This window comes from Strix aluco, chromosome 7 (assembly GCF_031877795.1).
Source record: "Strix aluco isolate bStrAlu1 chromosome 7, bStrAlu1.hap1, whole genome shotgun sequence".
Classification (NCBI taxonomy): Eukaryota; Metazoa; Chordata; class Aves; order Strigiformes; family Strigidae; genus Strix; species Strix aluco.
The window spans coordinates 36,744,672-36,767,364 of NC_133937.1; the positions used below are offsets into that span (position 1 = coordinate 36,744,672).

Genomic DNA, 22,693 nt, shown 5'->3' on the forward strand with positions numbered 1-22,693 from the left:
CAGACTCTTCCCTAATTTGCCTAAGCAATCTCTTCTCATGCTTAATGAGACTCACTATTGAAATTAGCATCACTGCTGAAAAGGCTTTTCACAATGGCTGTCCTCAATTTTCACTGTTGCTGGTCAAGCCCATTAGTTCTTGCCCTGTCCCTCCTGGCCATGGGAGTAATTTTCTCCCCTTTCTCTTTAGGTCTATTTATCTAGTTGAAGATTGATGTTTTTTCCATTAAGTTTTCACTTCTCTAGACTAAATAAATCCTAATTCAAAAGATACTGAGCTGTTAAAGGTGTTTTGCTTGTAATATTTAAGGCTGAATCACACATCTGATCTAAAGGTTTGTCAAATTAATTGGAAGCCTTCCCATTGACATACATCCTAAGCCAGGCAAAACTGTAAATCTCATCCAAGAGATCGAATCTCAGCCAGGAGACATTTCAGGTCTCAGCAAAATGTCATTTAAACGTTGAAAGACATTTCATATCTGCTTTCCAGAAGGAAGAGCTTTGTTTAATTTTTAATACTTTTGGTTGCTTATCACAATAAAATGATTTAATTTCTTTTTTTTTTCCCATGGTTGTATGCATTGTGGTTGTGAGGAGTTTGGCTTCTCAGGACTTACCCAGCCTCTCAGAGTGTGTTGTGTGCATTCATAAATCAGGCTGAAATATGCTGGAAATGCAAACAGTCAAATCCCACATAAACATTAACCATTGGTGCATGCAAACATGAAAAGCAAGATCTGGGATTTTTGCCTTTCATGTCCTAGTTGAAAATACAGAGAATTAAAGCCAAAATGTTAACTAAACTGTTTATTCATTTTGTGTGGGATCAGTGTTATGCCAACCACATAGTGAAGCCTGGTGCCTGCAAGCACAAGGATGTCAAGAACCAGGAGCATGTGGAGGCCACTGCCTTTGCTCTTTTTAAATGTGCTTTCTGGAAGCTGCAGTTAAGCTCCTTGTTGTCACCTCCTCCACCTTCAGAGAAGACACACCAACCATCACTTGGCAGGTGTTCGCTTTGAATAACTGTCTGACTTTGGTGTTAGATCATTTAGTTTCTTCCTAGTGTGCCTGTCACTACTTGTTCTCTCAGTAGTATGTACTCAACCAACAACCTCAGCACCAACTAAGCATGTTGTTTGCAACATCATGCTAAAATCCCTTACAAGTGTCAACCTATGTAGTGTGAGCTGTGCTGGGAGAGGATATTTCCTAAATTACACCACGTATACACAGACCATGTAGCTCCAAGTGTTCATAACTCTGACAAAACTGCACATCCCTGAACAACTTCCCTGAAGCGGCGCTTGAGGGAGGTTTTTTTTCATGGAAAGAGGATGGATCCATAGCACTTTGGTTTCAAATACATATACCTTTTTTGGTAAAAAAGATTATATGGACTCTATGGGTTCTTGCCATTATGCTATTCCCAGTGTTGTCATATAACATATTTGGCCAGCATCTGGGTTAAAACAAAGCTCAGAAACAAAGTTCTTTTTGCTTGTCTGTATGCTAAATTTCCTGTGTTTTGGTGTCCTGTTTATGTTTCTATTCTAATTTTGGAGTATGAAGCAGATAACTCAACTCTGTAGTCCTCCTTCCCAGGAACATAATATAAAAATATTTATAACTGGGTATAAATAAACATTGTTTTGTTTCTGTATCTCATAGCTAGCAAGTAGATTCATTTTCCAGTTGTTAATAACAAATCCTCATGTAGATTGAGACAAAAAAAAGCGCTAATTTGGGTTTGCAGGGTATGGGTAAGAAACACAATTTTTCTCGTTTCCATTACTTTCTCCCCATGACTTGCCATAGAAGCCCACAGGTATTCATTGACATCAAGCTGAATTAAGCAGCTAAGCATAACCTTCTGCTCACAGTTCTGACTTAGGTGCCCTTTAATGCCCAAGACTGAATGCTTGCACCAAATTCCAATTAAATAGCTAAATGAATATGCTCTGAAGATCACTTTCACTTGACCGACATTTTTTTTTTTTTAATAATTACTCCATCAGACTCACCAGCCATGGGCAAGCTTTTTTAGCAGGATTGCACTACAATCTACCTTGAATGGGAAATCAGGCAGCTGGGTTGCTGAATTGTCCACCACGCTTAATAAACCCAGAGGAAACAACAAATGCATTTCTTGAGACTGACCCACCACTGCCATTCATTTGTGACAAGCTGAGGATAAAAAGAATTGCAGTCCTTTGCTGTCCAGCATCCCTGAACCCAAGAGCAATTTTTTGCACAACTTATGTTAAATGCCTTATGTTACAAGGAGAAGAGATTTTCCTTATTTACTTGTTTTTCTTTATTTTGGTAGTTTTATTTTCATGGGGTTTTTAATTTATTTTTTATTTATTTGGCAGTTTATATCTAGCTGGGAAAAACTGAGGAGATATTAAAATTCTCACAGCAGCTTGTATATTTTAGGAGATTTTCTATCTCAGGCTCAAGAACTATGACACAAAAAGCATATTTTAACGAAATCAAGCTTAGCTGAGGAAACTCATCAGTGACCCAGCTGGGTCACTGGGAGTGAGATTTTTTTAAATTTCCTAGAATAACACTTAGATCGCCTCTTTTGCCCTGAATCACCTGGTACCCATCCAAGCAGATTTTTCCTTCGTTCTGAAATAAGTGAATTAGTCACAGGCTGTAATGTAGAAATTAATTGGACTGTTGATGTTCTAAAGAGTCTGACAAGTTTGAATGACTGTCGTCTTCTTTATTTGCATTTTTTTTTTTCAGTATGCAGAAACTATAGTTTCAGAGAGATGGCTTCTCTCTTTTCTCCTCTTTCTGTATGAAGACTGTGAGGGCTGTATTTCGTCCTCAGACATGTTGAGTCTATGAAAGTTTCCTGTGGGTGTGCGCATGACTACACAGAATAGAGATAATGTGGTTTTTGCACAGTTGCAGTCAGATGAGTGCTGCCTGCTAGCCTCAGAGGCTGCAAAGAAACCCATCTACTGGGATGGAGATGAAGTCTCTTCTGGTTTTAGTAGAGGTTTCATATGACTTCTTGCTTTCTTTCTTCTTTTCCCTCCCTCTCATCCCTGCTCTTGAAAACCATGCAGGTAAATTCCTCGTACATGTCAAGATCTTTTTACTCCTTGCCTTATCTCCCTCATCACTTCTGCTTATTGATCTTTAATTTAGGCACTGAGTAAAATTAGGCACTCTGTACAAAGACTGACTTTTCTTCCATGACTGGCAAGTTGCTAGCACAAAAGGACTCCAACTTGAGGGCTCCTTGTTTGCTGAAGTTATCTGTTTACAAAGGTTTATACACAGGTTCATCTAGTGATGTTGAGGTGTTTCTGAAGCATTTGGCATTAGTTACCACCATTAGTTACCACCATAGAGTAAACACTTGATCTGAGCCTTGTCAGTGTGAGACAAGCCTTCTTTGTTCCATAAAAGTTCACTGGATTTCTCTGAGGAATATATTGTTGAGGAAGACAAGTGGACTACTCTCTGCCAACACTGCAAGGATTAATCCAGGCGCCACGTGAGATGCCTCCCAAAGGCTGTGAAGTATGACAGCTGAGATGACACTTACAGATCAAGCTGAAAATTAACTGCTTGAAATACAGACTAGAATTTGAGGGGTTTCTGGTATTGCATTCTGAAAAAATACCATTTTGTTTCCTAGCAGATAAGGCAGTCCATTGCCCCGGTAACACGTACAGCTGCCAGTGCTCTGGTGCCCAGGGCCTGTCTGTGTGAGCCATGGGAGCATGGGGCTAAGACCTCAGCCAGCTCGTGATACCCCTGCCCAGAGGGGTGCCCCAGAATGGGTTTTCCTTGCTGGGGCTCGATCTGTCCAGGCTCCTGGACAGCACAAGCAGCCCAGAGCAGGAGGTGCTGCAAATCCCCGCAACCCTCAGCCCACAGAGCCACCCCAATGGACCCCAGACAGAGCCACCACCATGGACGTGGGCTGGGGGGTCTGGTCTGCGAGAGGATGGGGGAACAAAACCACCCCTAGCTCAACTTCAGGGCAGTGGAGAAACTGAGAGGTGAAAAAAGCCTGCCATCATTTTTCGCTTGGCATCACTAATTTTCTCCCTGGCTGCATGCAGCTGGCTCCTCTTGGGCCACTGGCTGCCATTGGATGTGCCAGGGGGAGGGTTTAATCTCTGGTCCCATAGAAGAGAAAGGTTTCAAACAATAATTAAGGTAACCAAAAAATCAAGGTATTCTAAACAAACTCTTGCCAAAAAAATTAAGAGAATGTTTTTGGAAGTTAAAAGTATCTCCATTGTATGAAATCGCTAACTTAAAAAAAAAAATAAGGTTGGTCAAACTGCAGAGCACACCCCTTTAAATCCACATGCTTATAAATTCTGAAACATGTTTTATCAGCATTATAGGGAACCTGATTAACATGAGTCCCATGCTGACTGCTGTTCGGATGCTACTGCTGCACGGAGGATGTCTGCAGGGCTCAGGTACTGTGCCTTATGCTATTCAGCACTACCTTTCTCTCTTGTGTTTTCTTCTAAAATCAATATTCGCAAATTTTGTAACCTGTATCAAAGCCCACTCAAACCAATACACATCATGGGTGTTTAGTGGGCTCGAGGACTCAAGATGCAACCAAAGATTTTAATTATTTCTTTAAATGTAATGTAGAAAGCATATATATAGTATTGTATTCTAATGAATTGTAGGAAAACATACATAATGATAAGTAATTAATTTTCTTTAGTGCACTGGAGGGGCTTAGACAAAAATATAATGACACACTGAAAGGGGATCCTACCAAGCAGGTAAGAGCATTTGGTAAAAGCATGGTGTAGCAGGTTAGTCACAGCCTAGAGGTTAGACACAGCCTAGGTCTGAATTACTGCTTTGGATACACCAGTGTCAGCAGATCTCTTCCTTATAGCGAGGTGTTTGTCTGTGACACGGTTTCTGTGAGCTTTGGGAATAATTAGTCAGTGTGGGTAATAAACTGGAAGTAGTTCAGAGCCAAGGGGTACCACAGTGGTCTTCACTGTGCAGATCTTCAGCTAGGAGCCATGCAGTATGCATGCACCCAATGCAAAAGTAACCCCTAAGGGGCCACATGCATTCAATTTTAATTCAGTAAATGAAACACTGATGGCAGTGACCTTCTCCTACATTATCCTCAGCACTGGTTTCCTTGTTAAGTCCATTGCTAGCCAGATAAAACACAATATAATATGCTGAAGTCCCCGCTAGATGATGACAGCATTGTATCAGTGTAACACTGACTTTATGCAACTGCCATAAGGACACTCACATGCCTCACCCTTGGAAGGTGCTTTAAAATCAGGCCCAAAACCACAGGAACTGAAGTCTGGTGCACAGCACAGTTTAGAGCACCCTTCCTTGCTGATGGACTCCTTAAAATTCTGTTGTAAAGCATTACCTCCAATAGCCTGACACTGCAGGGGCCACTAAAAACACATCAGTTACCCTAAATAGTTGACCTAATTTCCTTTTGTCTTCCAGAGACTTGTCCCTGAGATAGTGAATGGGTAGAACAGGTGTTCTGCACCTCTGGAAGAAGCTCATTTTGGTGATGGCACAGGAGAAATCCTCCTGGAGGAGGTGCAGTGCCAAGGGGGTGAAGCTGTCCTCTGGCAGTGCTCCCATAACAGAAGGCTCATCAATAACTCTATCCATCAGGAAAATGCTGGTGTCATCTGTGCAGATAACGTCTGGTTTATTGATGTCAGTGATCAATAGCATGCTATACACACCTGCTGCGTTGATATTCTGGTGCTCAGAGATAGGGAACAAAACCACCAAAATCATTATCAAGCTCTTCAGGACATTCCAAACTATTCCCCTGTATTTCAGCAGATACTTCTTGAGAGAGTAGTATAACCCACACACTAGCCTCTGCATTCAAAATCTTCAAATAATAAACTGTAAGGAGCAGAACAGTTACATTGCCTTTTTTTTTTTTTTTTTTGTAGAGCATAACGCTCCGCAGAGGTTTATCCATCTTACCATTCCCGTTGCTTCCTAACTAAAAAATGAATTCAACTTATTGGTCATAAGAATCACAAACCAACTAGAAATTTCCTTATGTGATGTAGAAAAGCATCTTTCATGAGACATATTACTGTATATTTGCAAAATATACGTTACTATGTATTTTAAAAATATAAATAACCTTATAAGCACAAAATTACTGAGAGTTGGTTTATGGGGGTTTTTTTCTAGCAGTGTGGGTAAATAGATAATTTCTGTTCATTTTGGTTTAGTGGAAGTTATCTCTTTTCTTTCTTTTTTTTTTTTCCCAGCTTCTTTACTGTCTGAAGTTCCCGGTAATTTTAATCTCATATATATCTTTATTGATTTTACTGATGAAGTAATTTTTTGCCTAATATAGTCATTTAGTACCAGTATACAGTTTATGAAGAGGAGTAATTGTAAATCCTTTTGTCACAATGAGATTTTAATTTATGGATCCCAAATATTTCAGAATATGCATCCCTGTGAAATTTTGACCATATCATATATCAATCCCAATCTTTTGTGTTAGGAATATGCCATATCTTCCAGTTTTTAATGAATTAATTTCATTTTTGGCCAATCTCTTGTCTTTGATTACAAGTTCTTATTCTTGTCTTCAATTTGCAACAGCCAACTAAAGATCTGGCAATATGAAAGTATCACTCACAAATACCACTGTCTTTTTTAGCCTTCCAAAGACTTGTCCCTCATGCTCGTGAATGGGAGGAACAGATGTGGGGGCCATGTCAAAGTCCATTACCAGGGCAGCTGGGGCACTGTCTACGGTGACTCTTGGGACCTGAAGGAAGCTCAGGTCACCTGCAGCCAGCTAGGGTGTGGCAGGGCAGTTTCTGCCCCTGGAAATGCCAATTTTAGTCAAGGCTCAGGAGAGATCCTTGTTCACGATGTGCACTGCAACGGGAACAGGGCTTATATCTTGGAGTGCCCCAGAGGAGGTCTGTACACAACTGTGTACATGTGGAAGACATCAGTGCCGTTTGCTCAGGTGCATTTTATGTAAGTCTGACTTTGCAGAGCTAAATGTCAGCATAAAAACCACTGTTGCAAAAGCCTACTGCTTTATTTCCTCCTGTACTGACCTTTTGTTCACCCCATACTCAGTGCTCCATTGCACACCTGGCTCACAGCTTGGCAGTGGAGTGGTGCAAAGTCATGGCCAGTCAAAGCGCAGGGGAGAGCCCTGCTACATAGATATTTTGGTCTAGGGTAAAATTGAAATGGCCAAAGGTCTTTCCATGAAAACTGGATAAAACAGTCCAAGAGAATTACCAGGTGAAGTAAAACTGTTCGGTCATTAATCTCCTAATATTTCCTACTCCTCCCATCATGTGGTAGTTCCTTTGGTGTTTGTTTATCTTGCAACTGGCATGTCAGCAAATGGAGCCATCCCAGGGAGAAATGCCTCTGTAGATGCAGAGCGTGGGTCCAGATTGATTTTTGAGTCACCTGGCAAGGCATATCTTCAAGAATTTTAACACAGAGGTGTCATTGTGCTAAAGGTGAAATAAACAGTGGCCCCATGCAGTCACTGGGAGCAACAGCCTGTCTGGACATTGATAAACTGAACTCTCTGTACAGCAAACTGTCCTCATCCTTTACTAGTTAATAGTAATAGTATCACCTATACTGCACTGAACTGTACATGTTAAGAACAGGCCTACAAGAAAATTAGTACCCTGAATTTATACACTGTGAGACACCCTTGGACTTCACATGGGAGTCACTGATGTCCTTCAGAGAACAGCCTAGACCTAGCTTTTCACTTTCCACTGAAGCCTACCTGAGTTTCCTCATTAACCTGAGTCTTCTGAAAGCCAGCAAGCAATCATTAAATGAGACACTTTGGCCACCACTGCTCTTTCAGTTTCTCACAATATTTCTACCTTCCAGTAATATTTCCTCTGTAGTACTCAAACTTTACCAAATCAAATCCCTTGTTTTTGTTTTGATTACCTTGGGTTTTTTCTCTAGTGACTACATTGTCTAGTTTATACAATTTTTTATCACTAACACTTTAAAAATCCATATTTTCCCCTACAGTCATCAGATGATGCAGTTCAGAACTGGTCTGACTTCTGTCGTAGACCTGTGTAACAGTTCTGATACAAGGTGCATTAATCTGCTTATTACTGTTTCAGTAATATTTTCAGCATAATGTGCACTATAACATTTCATTGATAGATGTAGTTGTTAGAGCAGTAACTGAAAACTCCACCTAGGGGTGACCTACTGTTTTTTCATTCACAGCTTACACAGGATCTGAAGTGACAGGTAAACTTCTGAAATTTGTGCCGTTGCCTTTAATATCAGCATGTTTTAATGTTTTAGAACTGAATTTGTTTTTCCTCTTGCGTCCAAGCCACTGAGGACTCATGCAGGGAAAAAGGTTTTCTTAATCAATTGATGCAGTTAACCTGATTGTTTCCTGTTGTTTATTTTCTCTACTAATTAATCTTCCTTATTTTGTTAATTACTCTTTTCATCATCTTTCATTAGTAACTAATAAAACAAAGCTAGGACAGCATCAGTCCTATTTATCATTATTATTTCCAGTAAACATGTATCAAGATTTGAAGCAGCTTTGCACCTACAACTGGTATATTCAGCTACCTTATGAATCAAGACCCAGAGCATTGCTACATTAATTTCCTGAGGAAAATCAAAGTGCCAGACCCATTCCCTTTGCTCTCTCGGAGGTGCCGCTGAGGCTGATGGATGGCAGGAACCATGCAAGGGTCCTGCTGAAGTCTTCTACTAGGGCTCTAATATTGTATAAAAAATCCTTGAGTTTTATGCAGGCACAACTCCCAGTGTTTTCTCCAGAGAAGCATTTGTGAGTTTCCCTAATCAATTTTTTTCATTCATTGAACACTACTCATGAGGAGTATCAGGAGACAATTAATCAAAATCAGTGGAAACATTGGCTCAGGGTACTCCTCTCTCCTCTTCTGTGATTTGAGCTTTGATTACTTTAATAAGGGATTGAATTGGGTTGGGGTTTAGTCATTTATGTGCTGGGCTTTGTGTTGTCTCTGTGCACTTTTTAATAAGTAATGTATTGATTATTCTTATGTAGAGATGTCTCTGAATCAAAATCCTGAGAAATTGTTACAGTCTCCCCAAACTCTCAGGAGCTAAAGCTCTAAATAGAAATGTAGCTTTCATAAAGGGATCTTATTTCTTGAAAGAATTAGACTTTGGGATAGAGTTAGCATTTGGTCAGACTGTGCATGTCAATCGACATTTCTTATTGCAGTGATTTTACTATCAAAATCTACTTAAAAGAAATTTAAAGGCGGTATTAGTCACACCTCACTCCCTGACACCCCCAAGGCACTAGAAGGCCACTTCCATTTTTGTAATAACAAATGCTAAAAGGGTGCTGGAGACAGTCACCAGCACTGGTGGTACTCTGTGTGACCCCTACCCATGGTACCTGCTGAGATCAAAGGGATTTGCTAGAAGCTGAGAAAACCTCTTTATTAAGACTGTACCATTGGCCACGTGAACATGAAAAGCCGGAAAAACTGCAAGAATGCAGCATATGCCAAGATAAGCACCCTGTGTTGACACAAAGCCTTAGCTGGGTAACAGGATGAAATGACCTGTCCTACTATGTGCAGAGATCACTGATACCCATTTACATTGGCATAGCCCTCATCTCTGACGAAGATTTTCCCTTGCAGGATTCACAGGGATGGACTGGGGTTTCCAGAGGCTGCATGGTGACATCCTTACCCCAAGGCAACTCTCCTCTGGGACAAGAAATTCTCCTCTGGGACAAGAAATCCAGACCCAGCACTCAAAACTCAGTTTTGTCCACAGAAGATGGCTTCACATGTAAAGTTTTCACTTTGCTTTACCAATAAATGCAGGGAATCTGTTTGAAGGTTATGTTATCAGGGACATGATTTATTTCACCTGGGCTTTGCCCTTTTCTCTATACATTCTTCAGTGTGCAAAAATACCTTTCATTTCAGAACGAGGGCCCCAACATCAGAAGGACACAGACCTGCTCGAGCGGGGCCAGAGGAGGCCATGAAGATGCTCAGGGGGCTGGAGCAGCTGCCCTGTGAGGACAGACTGAGAGAGTTGGGGGTGTTCAGCTGGAGAAGAGAAGGCTCCGGGGAGACCTTAGAGCGGCCTCCCAGGACTTAAAGGGAGTAGGGATAGGACGAGGGGTCACGGTTTTAAACTGAAAGAGGGTAGACTTAGATTAGATATGAGGAAGAAATTCCTTCCTGTGAGGGTGGTGAGACACTGGCACACGTTGCCCAGAGAAGCTGTGGCTGCCCCCTCCCTGGAAGGGTTCAAGGCCAGGTTGGACGGCGCTTTGGGCAACCTGGGCTAGTGGAAGGTGTCCCTGCCCATGGCAGGGGGTTGGGACTGGATGATCTTTAAGGTCCCTTCCAACCAAAACCATTCTATGATTCTACAACTCCATGAACTTATTGGGGTTGAATTTAGTGGAATGTCTGGCAGAGGGAAAACCTGAAAAAAGAACACATTGAAAGAATACACAATTATAATTGAGAATACGTCTGGACAGCTAAGCAACAAATATTAAGGCACTACACAGCTTCATAGAGATGGCATGGGTAACAGCAACACTGAATATTTATCACGGGCCGTAACTGGAGCAAGTAACCAGGCACACACCCAGGGTCTCCAAACCTCAACAGAAGATTGCATTTCCAAATGCACATCATACCACCGAGCTGCACAATAGCTATTCATCATCCTTTGTTGCACACACATTGCACCCAGCCCACTGCTCACCTCAGGCATGCAGAAATATGTATGTATACAGAACAAGGACTGCTGTTATCAGGTAAATCTGCTGCCCCTGAGGCGGCAGGGATTGGGGCTGGGAAATGTAGAAAAAAGGCAGTCTTTGGCTCTTCTGCTTGCTCACTTTTTCTTGTGCATCTTTTTCACCTTGCCGTTCTTTGGCAACATATTATTTCATTCCTGTGTTTATTTCCAGATGTTTTTCAAAGTAGAAAAAATAAGAAGCCTTCATTTACATGTACATGTTGAGGCCTCAAAAGTTCCTTTGAAGTTAGTCCTTCTCTGGTTTTAGAAACAGAAGGTAAAATTAATGAAACAAAGCATGACATTTCTTCTGAAACCAATGTTTTGACTGGTCCTTATTACATTTAACTGAATCATTTTTCATCATGCTTCAAAAGACACTATTTTTCAAACAGCTAAGCAGGTCCTTAGCAAAGGTGTTTCATGACCTGAGAGAAGTATTTCCCTTATCTCCCCAGGTCAGGCCTGAAGGAGCAGATGAGTTACTTGTGTAGGGATCCAGGTTTTGTCACGCTGGTCCCTCAGCCACACTAGCTGAGAGCTGCCCGGGCTGTTTCTGTATGGCACTGCAAACACTTCCACTATGGCAGCGAACTAGACATGGCCATTATCAGACCCTTGGGAAGGCAACGGGTTCAGCAAAAAACAGGATTTGTTGCATAAGAAATCTGAAAAGTCCAGTAAGTATATTTAAAGAAGTAACAAATACATTACTATAGCAAAGAAAAAAGTGCACCATTTTGTGAGTTCACACACACTAGTAATTTCTTTTTTTCAGGGAAGAAGAAATACAAATAAGTATTTGTACAAGAAATACGTGTATAGGAGAAAGGCAGTCAGCCCTTGTTTATTCCTTCAAAGATACTCCAGTGAAATCCTTTATAAATATTAGATATGAGAGCTATCAGGTGTCATGGTTTATGTGATAACGAGGGAAGATGAAATAGATGGACGTCTGAGGTGGGCCCGAGTTTCTCCCAATCTCCATTTGGGCACAGACATATCCTCTGACCTTGGCAGGAGGTAGGTGAGGAATGGAAACAACTGTCCTGCTATTTGTAGCTGTCTCTTTTGCAGATGTTTATTTTCACGTCTGCTTGCTTTTAAAGGTATTTGCTAGAGTGGAGGCCTCTTTATGGACCCTACAAACACAGTGTTGTTAGACCATCTTACCCAGAAAGATGCTCGCTCCCCAAGGACAGTGCCTGGCTGCCCTCCAGTGGCAGGAGCCTCCAGAACAGCTCTGCGTTTTCCCATTGCTTTTAGCCCCTTAAACTATGTTAGACCCAGACCCTTATGGAAATTACAACACATTATGGAAATTACAACACTAATTTTCCATGAAAATTAGATGTTCAAATGCCTTTGGTGAGCTTACTTTTGTTTGCAAATGGTGGAGAAATTGCCCACCCAGAGCTGCAGAGCAGAATGACTTCACGGAGAGCCTGTCCCTTAGCAGAAGGTGTTCTATGAGAATATGTCACATATACAAACATCCATACCTCTGTCTGTGTATGCACACATATAGCCCATACTTTATGAATGCTATTTCCCCACTATTCTGATCCTAGATTGCACCACACAAAATACACACTGAAATTCATATGTAGTTAGAAAAAGCTGGAAAAATCTATTTCAAGTGAGGGGTAGTTTTGCCAGTGCATAAAACCCAACCTCCAGCATAAAACTGTTTCACTACAGACAAATGCTGTTTGTTTTCTATGAGTGATTTTTGACAGATTTCTTTAAGAAGATGTTCTGGGAAACAGCTTTGCTATTCCAAGACCACAAAGGTCATCCCTAACTGTCATCACTGCTGGTTCCTGCCTCACAGGATTAGTCTGCTTGCTTAGCTTTGGGCTGAAAGCTTACCACCTCCCTTCTAATGGCACCTTCAATGCCTGTGACAGGAGCTGCAGTGTTTAACGTGGAGGCTGGCCATTCTTTGTCACCTATCACTACAGATTAGCTGTACAAACCTTCTGTCCCTGCTAGCATTCCCACCTACCACCATTACTTCTTAGATATGGTGTAAAATAGCCTAAGGTGAGATCCAGCCTCACCAGGCAAGAGTTGGATAGAAAAGTTCTCAGCTCTCCGCATGTTTGCTGAGACTAATGTCTTCTTTGGGACCTGTTTTATAAAAGAGACTGAGGAATGCTGAAAAAAGCAAATTTTGACACTTCTTCATACTCAGGATATTTGCATTCAGCCATGTTCTCCATATTTTCCTACCCCTATATCAAGGGTCCAAATAGAGGTGCATTGAAATACCACTGATTAAGAGCTTAGTTTCTAAATAGATTACATGCCTACAACCAGATAATGTGAATTATGTCCCCACTTTCCATTATCACTCATGCTCCTGCTGCATGGGGTTTCTTGAACAAGTAGCTTTACTGCTGAGCACAACTTGGCTGAGTCACCAGACTGACACATCAGCTATTTCTACAGGACTCTACACTTCCTAGAGAGAATATTATTGAAAGTCCAGCAGCAGCCAAATAAATACTTTCATTATGAGGTGGATATGAAGTGCATTGAAATGGCACAAACATACCAGACTTCTGTGTCTTCTATGTGACATTGTTTAGATCCAAATCTTTAAATGCAGAGCACTTAGATCTGGGTCAAATCACAAGATATAACAAATTTGTTAGTCATTGTTTTGAGAATAAAATCTTAATGAGATTTCAGTTGGAGTTTTGGGCTGTTTCTAAAATTTCTTTTTCAGTCAAAAGTGAAAAATGTTTGTATAAAATAGCTTAACTGCTGTCAGGAAAGAAAACTGGTACATATTGTACTGTTCAGGCCCATCTTAAAGCTACATGATAGAAGTATATTGATAACGATCTACTATAAACCCACTCAGTCACTTCAGAAAATGACACTGAATTTAAGTAATACAGACACAGGGAACTAGGAGTTTAGATACTTGACATGACTGGTTTTGCTCAGGAAGATACTGTGATGGGAGAAACATGAATATCTAGATAGATATCATACATTGTACTGTGTTAAGAAAATAAGAAAAGCATTTGCAGAAAGAAAGAATTTATGTTCATTTTTAAATCAGCTAAGAAAATTTAGCTTTGCTTTTTTTCTCTCTCTAGCCGAGACCCATCTTCTCCCTGACAGTACAGAGTGAGGCAGAGCTGGAAGCATTCTTTGGGGTATCAGAGGCCACAGGGGTGTTGACACCACCACCTCATGCCAGGGATAAGACTGCATAGCCAGAGGGATCCTGTTGGATCCATGGCTTTGCTAGGGGCAAATATTTTCCAGCTGGTCTTTCTAGATGGAATTCCCTTTTTTCATGCAAGTCACCTAATCTGAAAAGATACCATGAAAACAGGTGGCAAAGGATAATCTCCAGCACGGCCTGTTGTATATTTCCTTGTCATGATGACTTTTTTTCATGTTTTCTCCCAGTCCTTATTAATTTGTATTTATACTGGCACTACAATATCTTCTGGCTCTCCTCCTACAATCGCGTATCTCCTGTCACTAGAATAAAAACCTGTTTCTAGTTTCTTCCTTTCACCTGAAAAATATATTGTACCTTGATTCTTTTGTGTAATATCTCACAGATCCAAAAGCATGTCTCACAGGTCCTAACAGACAAAGGCTCCACTTCCTTAGGCTCTGTGCCGTCTATGTTTGTGAGGGATGTAACACACAGGACTGTCAGATAGCATGTGTACTTGTCCTTTGAAGACAAGGGGAAAATCTCAGTCTAGTTTGATCAGAAACATACCAGCTGTGAAACTGGTGATGGAGAGCAGGGCATAAATTAGTGGAGTCTTCATCTTGTCCAGCATTTATGGTTACTGTAAAGTAGGGAAGGTGACTAATTCCCTTCGCAGCCTCCTGGCTCATAAAGATCATTTGCATTTTCCCTATTGTGCTCCATCGGTGCTCACCATTCTCTCAGGGATTTCATCAAATCAGTGCAGATCACTCCATAGTGCCTCATGACTTCAGCCTATACTGGTCTTCCCCAGAACAGGGTATGGCAACTGGTCATGCTTCTCTGTTTTTACATACAGATTCCTTGACTTGCTTACCTTAATTAGGCACCTTCTGGCCCTATCTTGCTCCATTTCCTTGGTTGTAGTTTAGCCCTACTTATTTACCCCCCAAAAGAGTTCTTCTCACCCAACCATGCCTTGGCCAATATTTCTTACAGACATTTTATTGCTCTGTAGGCTGCAAGTGAGAGAAAGATAACTGCAGATCTGAAACATGCTGGAGGGATCTAGTCCCACGTTAAAGAGGAGTCAGAGAAATACGAAAAAGCATAGAAACTGCTTCTTACAGGAATAATTTGTAGCAGACAGAGAGAATTTTGTTGAGCCTTTGCTGACATTTTTAGGATGCTAATCTTCTCTTGGCACAATTCTCACACCAATTTAATCTGGTTTAGTATGGTTGCAAATTGAAAACCAACTTAGCTGGTGGTATGAGAATCCTTACCAAACAGCCTAATCTCCAAAAGTAAATCACTGCTTCCTGGAACAACCACATCATCAACACATGGCCACAAAGGTGCTTGGGGAGTGTTTGGGAAGACCTCGGTAGCTGGTCCGGAACAGCACTGTGATCTGGATCTACTTATCCGGATATCTGGATGTACCCTGTGAAATGAAAATACTCAGTAAATCACTTCCTTGGCATTGATCTGGAAGTTCAGGAAGAAAGATCAAATTGCACAGCACACACCTTTGATGTAGACCAGAACTCACTTAGTATAAATTCTGAAATTGCATTGGGTTAGAACAGACAACCGCAATGAAAATGGGCCTTCAAGTGAGTCTCACTTGGTTGCTGCTGTTAAGTGCTACTCTTCTATCTGAACCAGGTACTGTATCTAAATTTTTTTCAAGCTTGTAGGGAAACGTTACAGACAGAATCAGTTACTAATAGACTGCCTTGCTGGGAAGTGTGGCAAAGAGTCTCCTAGAATATTGCTGACAAGATTTGTACCATAAAATTGTTGGTTTAATTTCTCTTCTAATTCAGTGATTTGGATCAAATCCATAGGTTATATTCCAAAACTGGAGGTGCTGAAGAATATTTTCTTTGTTTCTCTTCTGTGAGGGAATAGTTTGGGGAAGTTGTTCTCTAAACATCCTTCTTCCAATATTCTAGTTTTTAATGTAAATTCTTCTATAATGCACATTTGAAAACATAGAGAAAGAGAGAAAAAGAAACACAGAACAGCCTGCCAGACCCAGGTGGAAATATACTTTACTGCAGTGCTATGTTCCTTCAAACTTCAAGCAACAATAACCCCAAACCTTCCTTATAATCTTGGTAGTTTGAACGAGACACTTTGATCTTTAATTATCAGTGTGGACACCACAAATAAAGTCTTGTCAATCCCTTACAAAAAGAGATAATTACAAGGAGTCTAGATTAAGGGATTTGTTATATTAAATTATTTATAAGACAAGAGCAAAGGCCATCCAGAGGGAGGTGCCATATCAAAGAGGACTAAGCTTCATTTCAAGAACATGGTCAAATCCCAGCACTTCAGCAACCCTATAATCTCTGTCCTTATTTCAGAGGCTCACTCTTGTCTTTGATTTGACCTAATGTAGACTGGATTAACTTTGACTGGAAAAATCACTTGGGATCCTGTCTTGCAAATCCAAGACTTTAGCATCACTAAAGTAAAAGTCTGTGAAAGTGACTGTCTGAAAGTCAAATGCCAATTTGAAAAAAAAGAAAAATATCCCCACATGAAATTTCTCCTGATTTTAGTGATTGAATCAGGCACAGATCTCCAGAGCATGCTGATTCTGAAAGAGCAAGGATACTATTTCAAAAAAGCTGCCATTTGAAAACATTGCTTCGACCCCTAGCAGCCTAAATCCTTTTTCCTTTCAGTGAATATAAGTAGATTTTCAGAGGTATTTATGTGACTAAAACTACAGATTATAAAATCACACTGTCAGACCACAGGTTTGTATCCTGGTTTGGAAGATCATTTCATCCCCTGGTACCCGAACCATGATGCCATGATCTGCTTTAATCAAACATACATTTTTAAATACCTTAAGCAGTATATAGTATATTTGTCACTGCAGAGTTAGACAAAGTTAGGCTTCCCATACAGACCTGAACAGGCATTTGCAAAGATTTAAGCTAACAGGTTGGGCTGTCAGCCAAAACAACTGTCATGTTCTGCACAGACAAATGGTCCACAGCCTCCCCTGCTATTGTGGTAATCACATATGGCAAAGGTAAGTAACCCTTTCTACTGCCTCGGTGAAATTTGGCAAAGCTCAGCTCCCAGAAGCCCATGTCTTCACTAGAGGTGAAGGACGTACACAAGGATTTCTGGGGTCATATCCCTTTGCTCTTTGTGCTGCCATGAAATAAGATCCTCTACAGTCATCTTCCACTGAACTATGAGGAAATGAGCTTGTCCTTCCAGTCACAGGGGGGAACTGCAGGATTGCTTTGAAAACACCCCACATACCAACACTTACTGTATCTAACTCTGTATCAACACATACCGGGTACCATCTCACAACAAAACATAAAATACACCTAGAATTGTAATATGTTACATCAATGCTAATATGTTTTCTTATCTGCCACAGCAAGTGGTACGTGGTGGAACTCACCAGGAAGCTCAGCAACTGGAGGTGAAAACTTACTGTGGCAATTTTCAAAATGGATAAAAGACAAATTTAAACCCAAAGGTAAGAGGGTGAGACATGCTCCTGAGTGTGAACACACTGAGCACACCTGTAGAGTTACAAGAGCCAGCTCTGGGTGGTATTCTAGAAAGGTACATGCTCTGAATAACTAGTTAATGCTCCAAATTACTATTTATTCATCCACTGTAACTTTATTTCTGTTGTTCGGATTGCTCACAGGAACTGTATTTGCTACTCATCTACTAATAATTAGGGAAAACATAAAGCAAGTCTTAACACTCCAGGTCTAAGTTTCTGAATCCTGGTTTTTTTCCTGTTCCTGAAATAATCATAGCACCCTGGAAACCTTACAGACTTTACTCACGTTTCCTGGGGTTTTTAAGTGTTGAGTTAATTATGCTCTTCATAATACAGACACAGGGGAGTGGGTGCTAAAATGTAGTTTTCTATTATAGGTAGCGCAGAAATGAAAGGTTGGCTCCCAAAATCATTTCTCAAAACCTGAACCTGCAAAAACACATTGTAGTAGCCCTGAACTGTTGTAGCATGTTCTGCACATTATTTCTGCCCTTGATGGCACCAGTGGCAAATATTTCTGAAGTTCATTTAGAACTGCCATTATTCAACAGAAATCTCACTCACACTACCAGAAGTTAAGGTCTGGTGCATTAACCCAGTGGTGTATAAAACCTGATGATTAAATTACTTTACAAGTGTTTCAGTTCTCATGACCATTCTTACAGTTCTCTAATAATTTACTTCCTCTAACTTCCAGCATCTTCAAAGAAGCCCCAAACTTCCACTTCTGCACCAACATTTTCCACAGACAGCACTGTTGTGACATCTACCACAGAACCCCTGACATTTGTTGGCAAAGGCAAGGGAAAAAACTGCAAATGTCATGTGCGGAAATTTTGAGCCATATATGCAGTTTGTTTAGAGCAGACAGGAGGAACACTGGAAATTCAGTAAAAATATTTAATAACTCTGCATGTAATTAGACTTGGAAGAGCCAATGACCAACACTATCTTCATTTTCATAGGAAAATGTGGTTGGAGGGAAAATGGGTACATGATTAAGCTCACCTGCATACACAATTATCAAGACTGCATGTATGTATGGTGAGATCTTTACAATCAGTTCATCTGGGGCACTCTTACCTGGATATTTTCTTCACCTTCAATTCTTTTAATAATCTTGCTTAATTATTCCTGGTTCTTAAGTTAGTGCAAAGATAGAATGGAAATGAGGTGTGTTTATAACCTGCTGCGAGGTGCACCAGTTGCATCAGTCTCCCAAGTTCACTTATAATCACTACTTGGAAGGTGTTCTTCCGAGCCACATTAGCACAAGTTAAAGTCCAGGGAACTGACTTTCTTTTCCATGCCTGAAGTACTAATGATTTTACAGATCCTTGAAACGTCATTTCTTTTACATGGTGGTGATTCTGTTTAGTAACATATTTCCCCACCCCCTGGCCACCTCTGCAGATTCCTCCTCTGCACCCAGCTCAAGCACAACTGAGGCCGAGACAACATCTGTTCCAGGGACCTTGACAACCCTCGAGGAAGGTGAGGCACATTGCATGCTGGAAGTCACTTCCAAAGCACAAGAAAAATCTCATTCTTTATTCCCCCTAACAATGGCCACTTTGCATCTTTCCAAATAACTATTGCATCTCTAGTAGTAAAAGAATGCAGTCAGAAATATCTACTATCTTTATTATTAAATATTAATTGAAGAGGAAATACTTTTTTTCAGCAAAAGTAAAAGGCTATGCATTGACTCACTGTCCTGCAAAGCCGAAATCTACTTACTTTCATCAAGATTTCAGTTCACATGTTCACTCGTAATTACTGCAAATCTCTCCTCTTCTTTGTATTTCCTCAACTTTCTCTTAGCCTCAGTTACATCTCCCGTGCCCACTGTTGTCACAGAGGAAACTGTCACAACTCTCAAAATCCCAACCACAGTTTATAAAGGTAAGAACAGCCATTTTGCAAGTGCTTTTTAAAACAAATATTTTGTTAATTTGGGTTTTTCAGCTGAATTAAGATGTGACCATGTAAATCTGTAAAATATTCATAGCAGACAACTACAAATTAAACATCTCTGTGAAGGAATAACCCCCTTACGACATCTTCACTTCAAAAATATCAGACTGTCAGGACATATCAGGAATATATGCATTTAATGATTAATACCTCAGAGCTTGTAGCTCTAAATACTACACTTTTTTTGTAAAGCAAAAGTGTCCGGATCATTGTGATTTTGTGCATCCAAGATTCATAAAAACTCCAGAAAAATTAAGGAGCACAGCCAGGTATTTGCATTCATTTTCCTCAGTTGGATGTCTGCCTCTCCAGTTATTTAGCAGACTGATAACACAGTTTTCTGTCAAGCCTGAGACCTAAAGCAAGTCATAAGCTCCTCAAAGCACACTTGTGCTTTTAATTGCTATTTGCAACCACTTAATTTCTCATCATTACAGCTTGCTCTGGTAGCACAGGTGCCTCCCTGGCTTCCACCACCACCACAGGGGAAAGCAGGACATCAGAAATCCTGACTGTGCTGCAGACAGGTAAAGGGCATTTGCACAACCTGCAGCATATTAGAAAAAGGTGGTTATAAGTTTTGCTTAAGAGGGAACATCAGTGGAGATGCCGAGAAATGTTGTAAAATCATCATCTCTCAGTGCAGCTGATGTTTGTCTGTGAACTTCATCTGCTTGGTACCAACCTGCTGGCTTTCTGGGCAGCTTTTCTCACTTTCAGTGAAAGAAGTCTGAAACTTTTCAGATGTTTGTAATACAAAGCATTAACATGAAGACCCATTTCTGAGCCATGTCAGTGGATGTGGAAGACAACTAATACATGGACTCCTTTTTCCAGAAAGCCTGAAGGCAATTAAATTCATCTATAACTGATTTCAGTCATTCAGCCTTACCTGAATGCTCTTTCCCTCTTGTTTCTATGTTTCCTCCTTCTTCTCACAGCCGCAGCTGCAGAATTATCCAGTTCACCCATCCCACTTACAGGAGACAGTGGCACCTCAGCTCCAGAAATCCCTTCCACAGCTGTTGAAGGTAAGAACAGACACTATGCCATAAAATGTAAAATTAATAGTGTTTAAGTTTGTTTAAAATAGATTACATTGTTAGGATTACAATAACTGTATAAAGTTTAAGATCAGTTAACTGTTAATTAATCATCTCAATGAAGAAAGCATCCAGCTTCTAAACCCTTCATTTCTAAAATATTGGGCTGTCAAAGTTTGGGAGGTATGCAGTTATGAACAACTTAGAGCTTTAAGATGCTTGTGCTATTTTTATAATTTAGGCATCAGCAAAAGTGACCAAATATCAGTGTTTTTGTCTGGGAAGTGGAGAGCATCAATGATTAAATCAGACTGGGAAATCTTCACCTTAAAGATTCAATAATCTTTGATAATTCTTTCCCAGTCTTAAAGATGGAGATGCTACCACCTGACACAGTAAAGAAGCTGGTTCTCTATACATTCCCACTCATCCCTGTTGGACTCTCTCACTGAGGAATTAATGATGGCAGAGTATAAAGCACACCATGCTGTAGTTGTTTTGTGGAGCTGCCTATGGAGAATATCAGCAGAAAGTTCACTTGAATGCCTGCTACCCCTAAGACCCCAGATCTGCTGCCCACATCCTTATTGTCAACATTAACCAAATATCACCTTACCTGAGTAATTATTTACTTGAAGTTTTGACTGAAATTACCAGATTTTAGCGGCTACAATCCAATTCACTTCTCCTTCAAGGACATAATCAAAATCATATCAGCAACCATCAGCTCCAGTTTCTATCACTGATAATGTTTTTCTCCAATAATGTATTTCCTCAACCTTTCACAGTCCCTTCAATATCCCTGTATTCCTCTTTTGCATCCATTTCAGTAAATGAAGAGACTGAGGCAATATCTACACCAGAAAATCTAAGCACAGCTTATAAAGACAAAATTATAGTTGCAAAATCAATTTTGAGTCTAAGTGACCTAAGGGAAAGTCATACTGTATGGAAAATGTATGTAATGAAGTTTTAATGAAGAGAGATAAGAACACATTACTTCATTCTCCAGTAGCTATGAAGCTTAAAAATCCAAATTTTAAATATTTATTTATCATTGTATTATGTGGTGATAGAGACTTGGGTAGAAATACAAGGGATAAGTCCATGTGCCTGTATTTTCACACTTTTGTAGCAAATCCAAATCGTTTTAACCAAAAATTTAATTCTGGTTCATATTCATATTTGGTCATTATCGTTCATTGTTCCTATTGTTTTTTTTCCTCAAAGCTTCAACAGATTATTCTGTCACAGAAACAGATGACCTGATCCCATCTCCCGCAGTCACAGACAGTACTGAGCCATTAACAACTCCAGCATCACCATCTACGCTGGGCGAAGGTAAGGAACCGCCAGATACAACCTGTGTGCCTTGCGTGCTTTAGGAGCAGAAATGTCTCTGTCCTGCATCACCACACAAGGCACCATTTGGGGCTCAGAAAGTCCCCGAGCTGCAAACAGGTGGCTAGGGGACAACTCTGGGCATACCTTGTATGCTTGTCCCATCCCTATACTCCTTCTCAGCACTTCTCAGTGGTCCTCGTTGCGGAGGAGAAATTAAATTATACAGAGCTCAGGTCCAGCCCTTCTTCAGGGCTGATCACACCGCAATGTGTGTGCGTGTCCCACCTTTTCCCCATTCTCTTTGTTGGGGCAATTTTTAGTCTGGCATCCATTTTGTAATATGTTTTATATTATTAAATACAATACATATAAATATTATAAATAATACAATAAATTAAATACAATAAATATAAATATAATATATATTAAATACAAGTTTTAAATGAATGAGCTGTTTTAATGAATCTAAGAAATAATTTCTTGGGTATTAAAAAAATCTTAAAACCAGAATTTCACCAGACAGGGCCGTTTTGCATCAGACATCAGCTGAGCTGGGACCTTCCTATCCACCACATGCTGTCCTATGTCCTCTTCTAATGAAACAGAAATTGGTAGCACCAGTAGGCTTTAAACTGCTATGCAAATCTCCACCAGGGAAAGATGACTAAGTGTACTTTGCCTCTGAACTTGACAGATATTTTCAAGACACACCAAAAAATATGTTGGACAGTATAT

General features: G+C 40.3%; 2 protein-coding genes across 2 annotated transcripts in view; one reads left to right on the top strand and one right to left on the bottom strand.

The window, feature by feature from the left end:
- Positions 1-22,693, top strand: part of LOC141926224 (scavenger receptor cysteine-rich domain-containing protein DMBT1-like) — a 69,346-nt gene that overhangs the window by 38,952 nt on the left and 7,701 nt on the right. Inside the window, 4 exon segments of the mRNA XM_074831650.1 lie at positions 17,457-17,558; positions 19,419-19,499; positions 20,513-20,602; positions 21,845-21,955. Of these exon segments, the coding sequence (XP_074687751.1) occupies positions 17,457-17,558; positions 19,419-19,499; positions 20,513-20,602; positions 21,845-21,955 (384 nt within the window).
- The window catches only part of C7H10orf88 (chromosome 7 C10orf88 homolog), a 37,730-nt gene continuing 35,580 nt past the window's right edge, over positions 20,544-22,693 (bottom strand). The window contains exon 8 of the transcript XR_012624046.1: positions 20,544-20,593. The gene's annotated coding sequence lies outside the window, so the exon portion shown is untranslated. The remainder of the gene's footprint in view (positions 20,594-22,693) is intronic.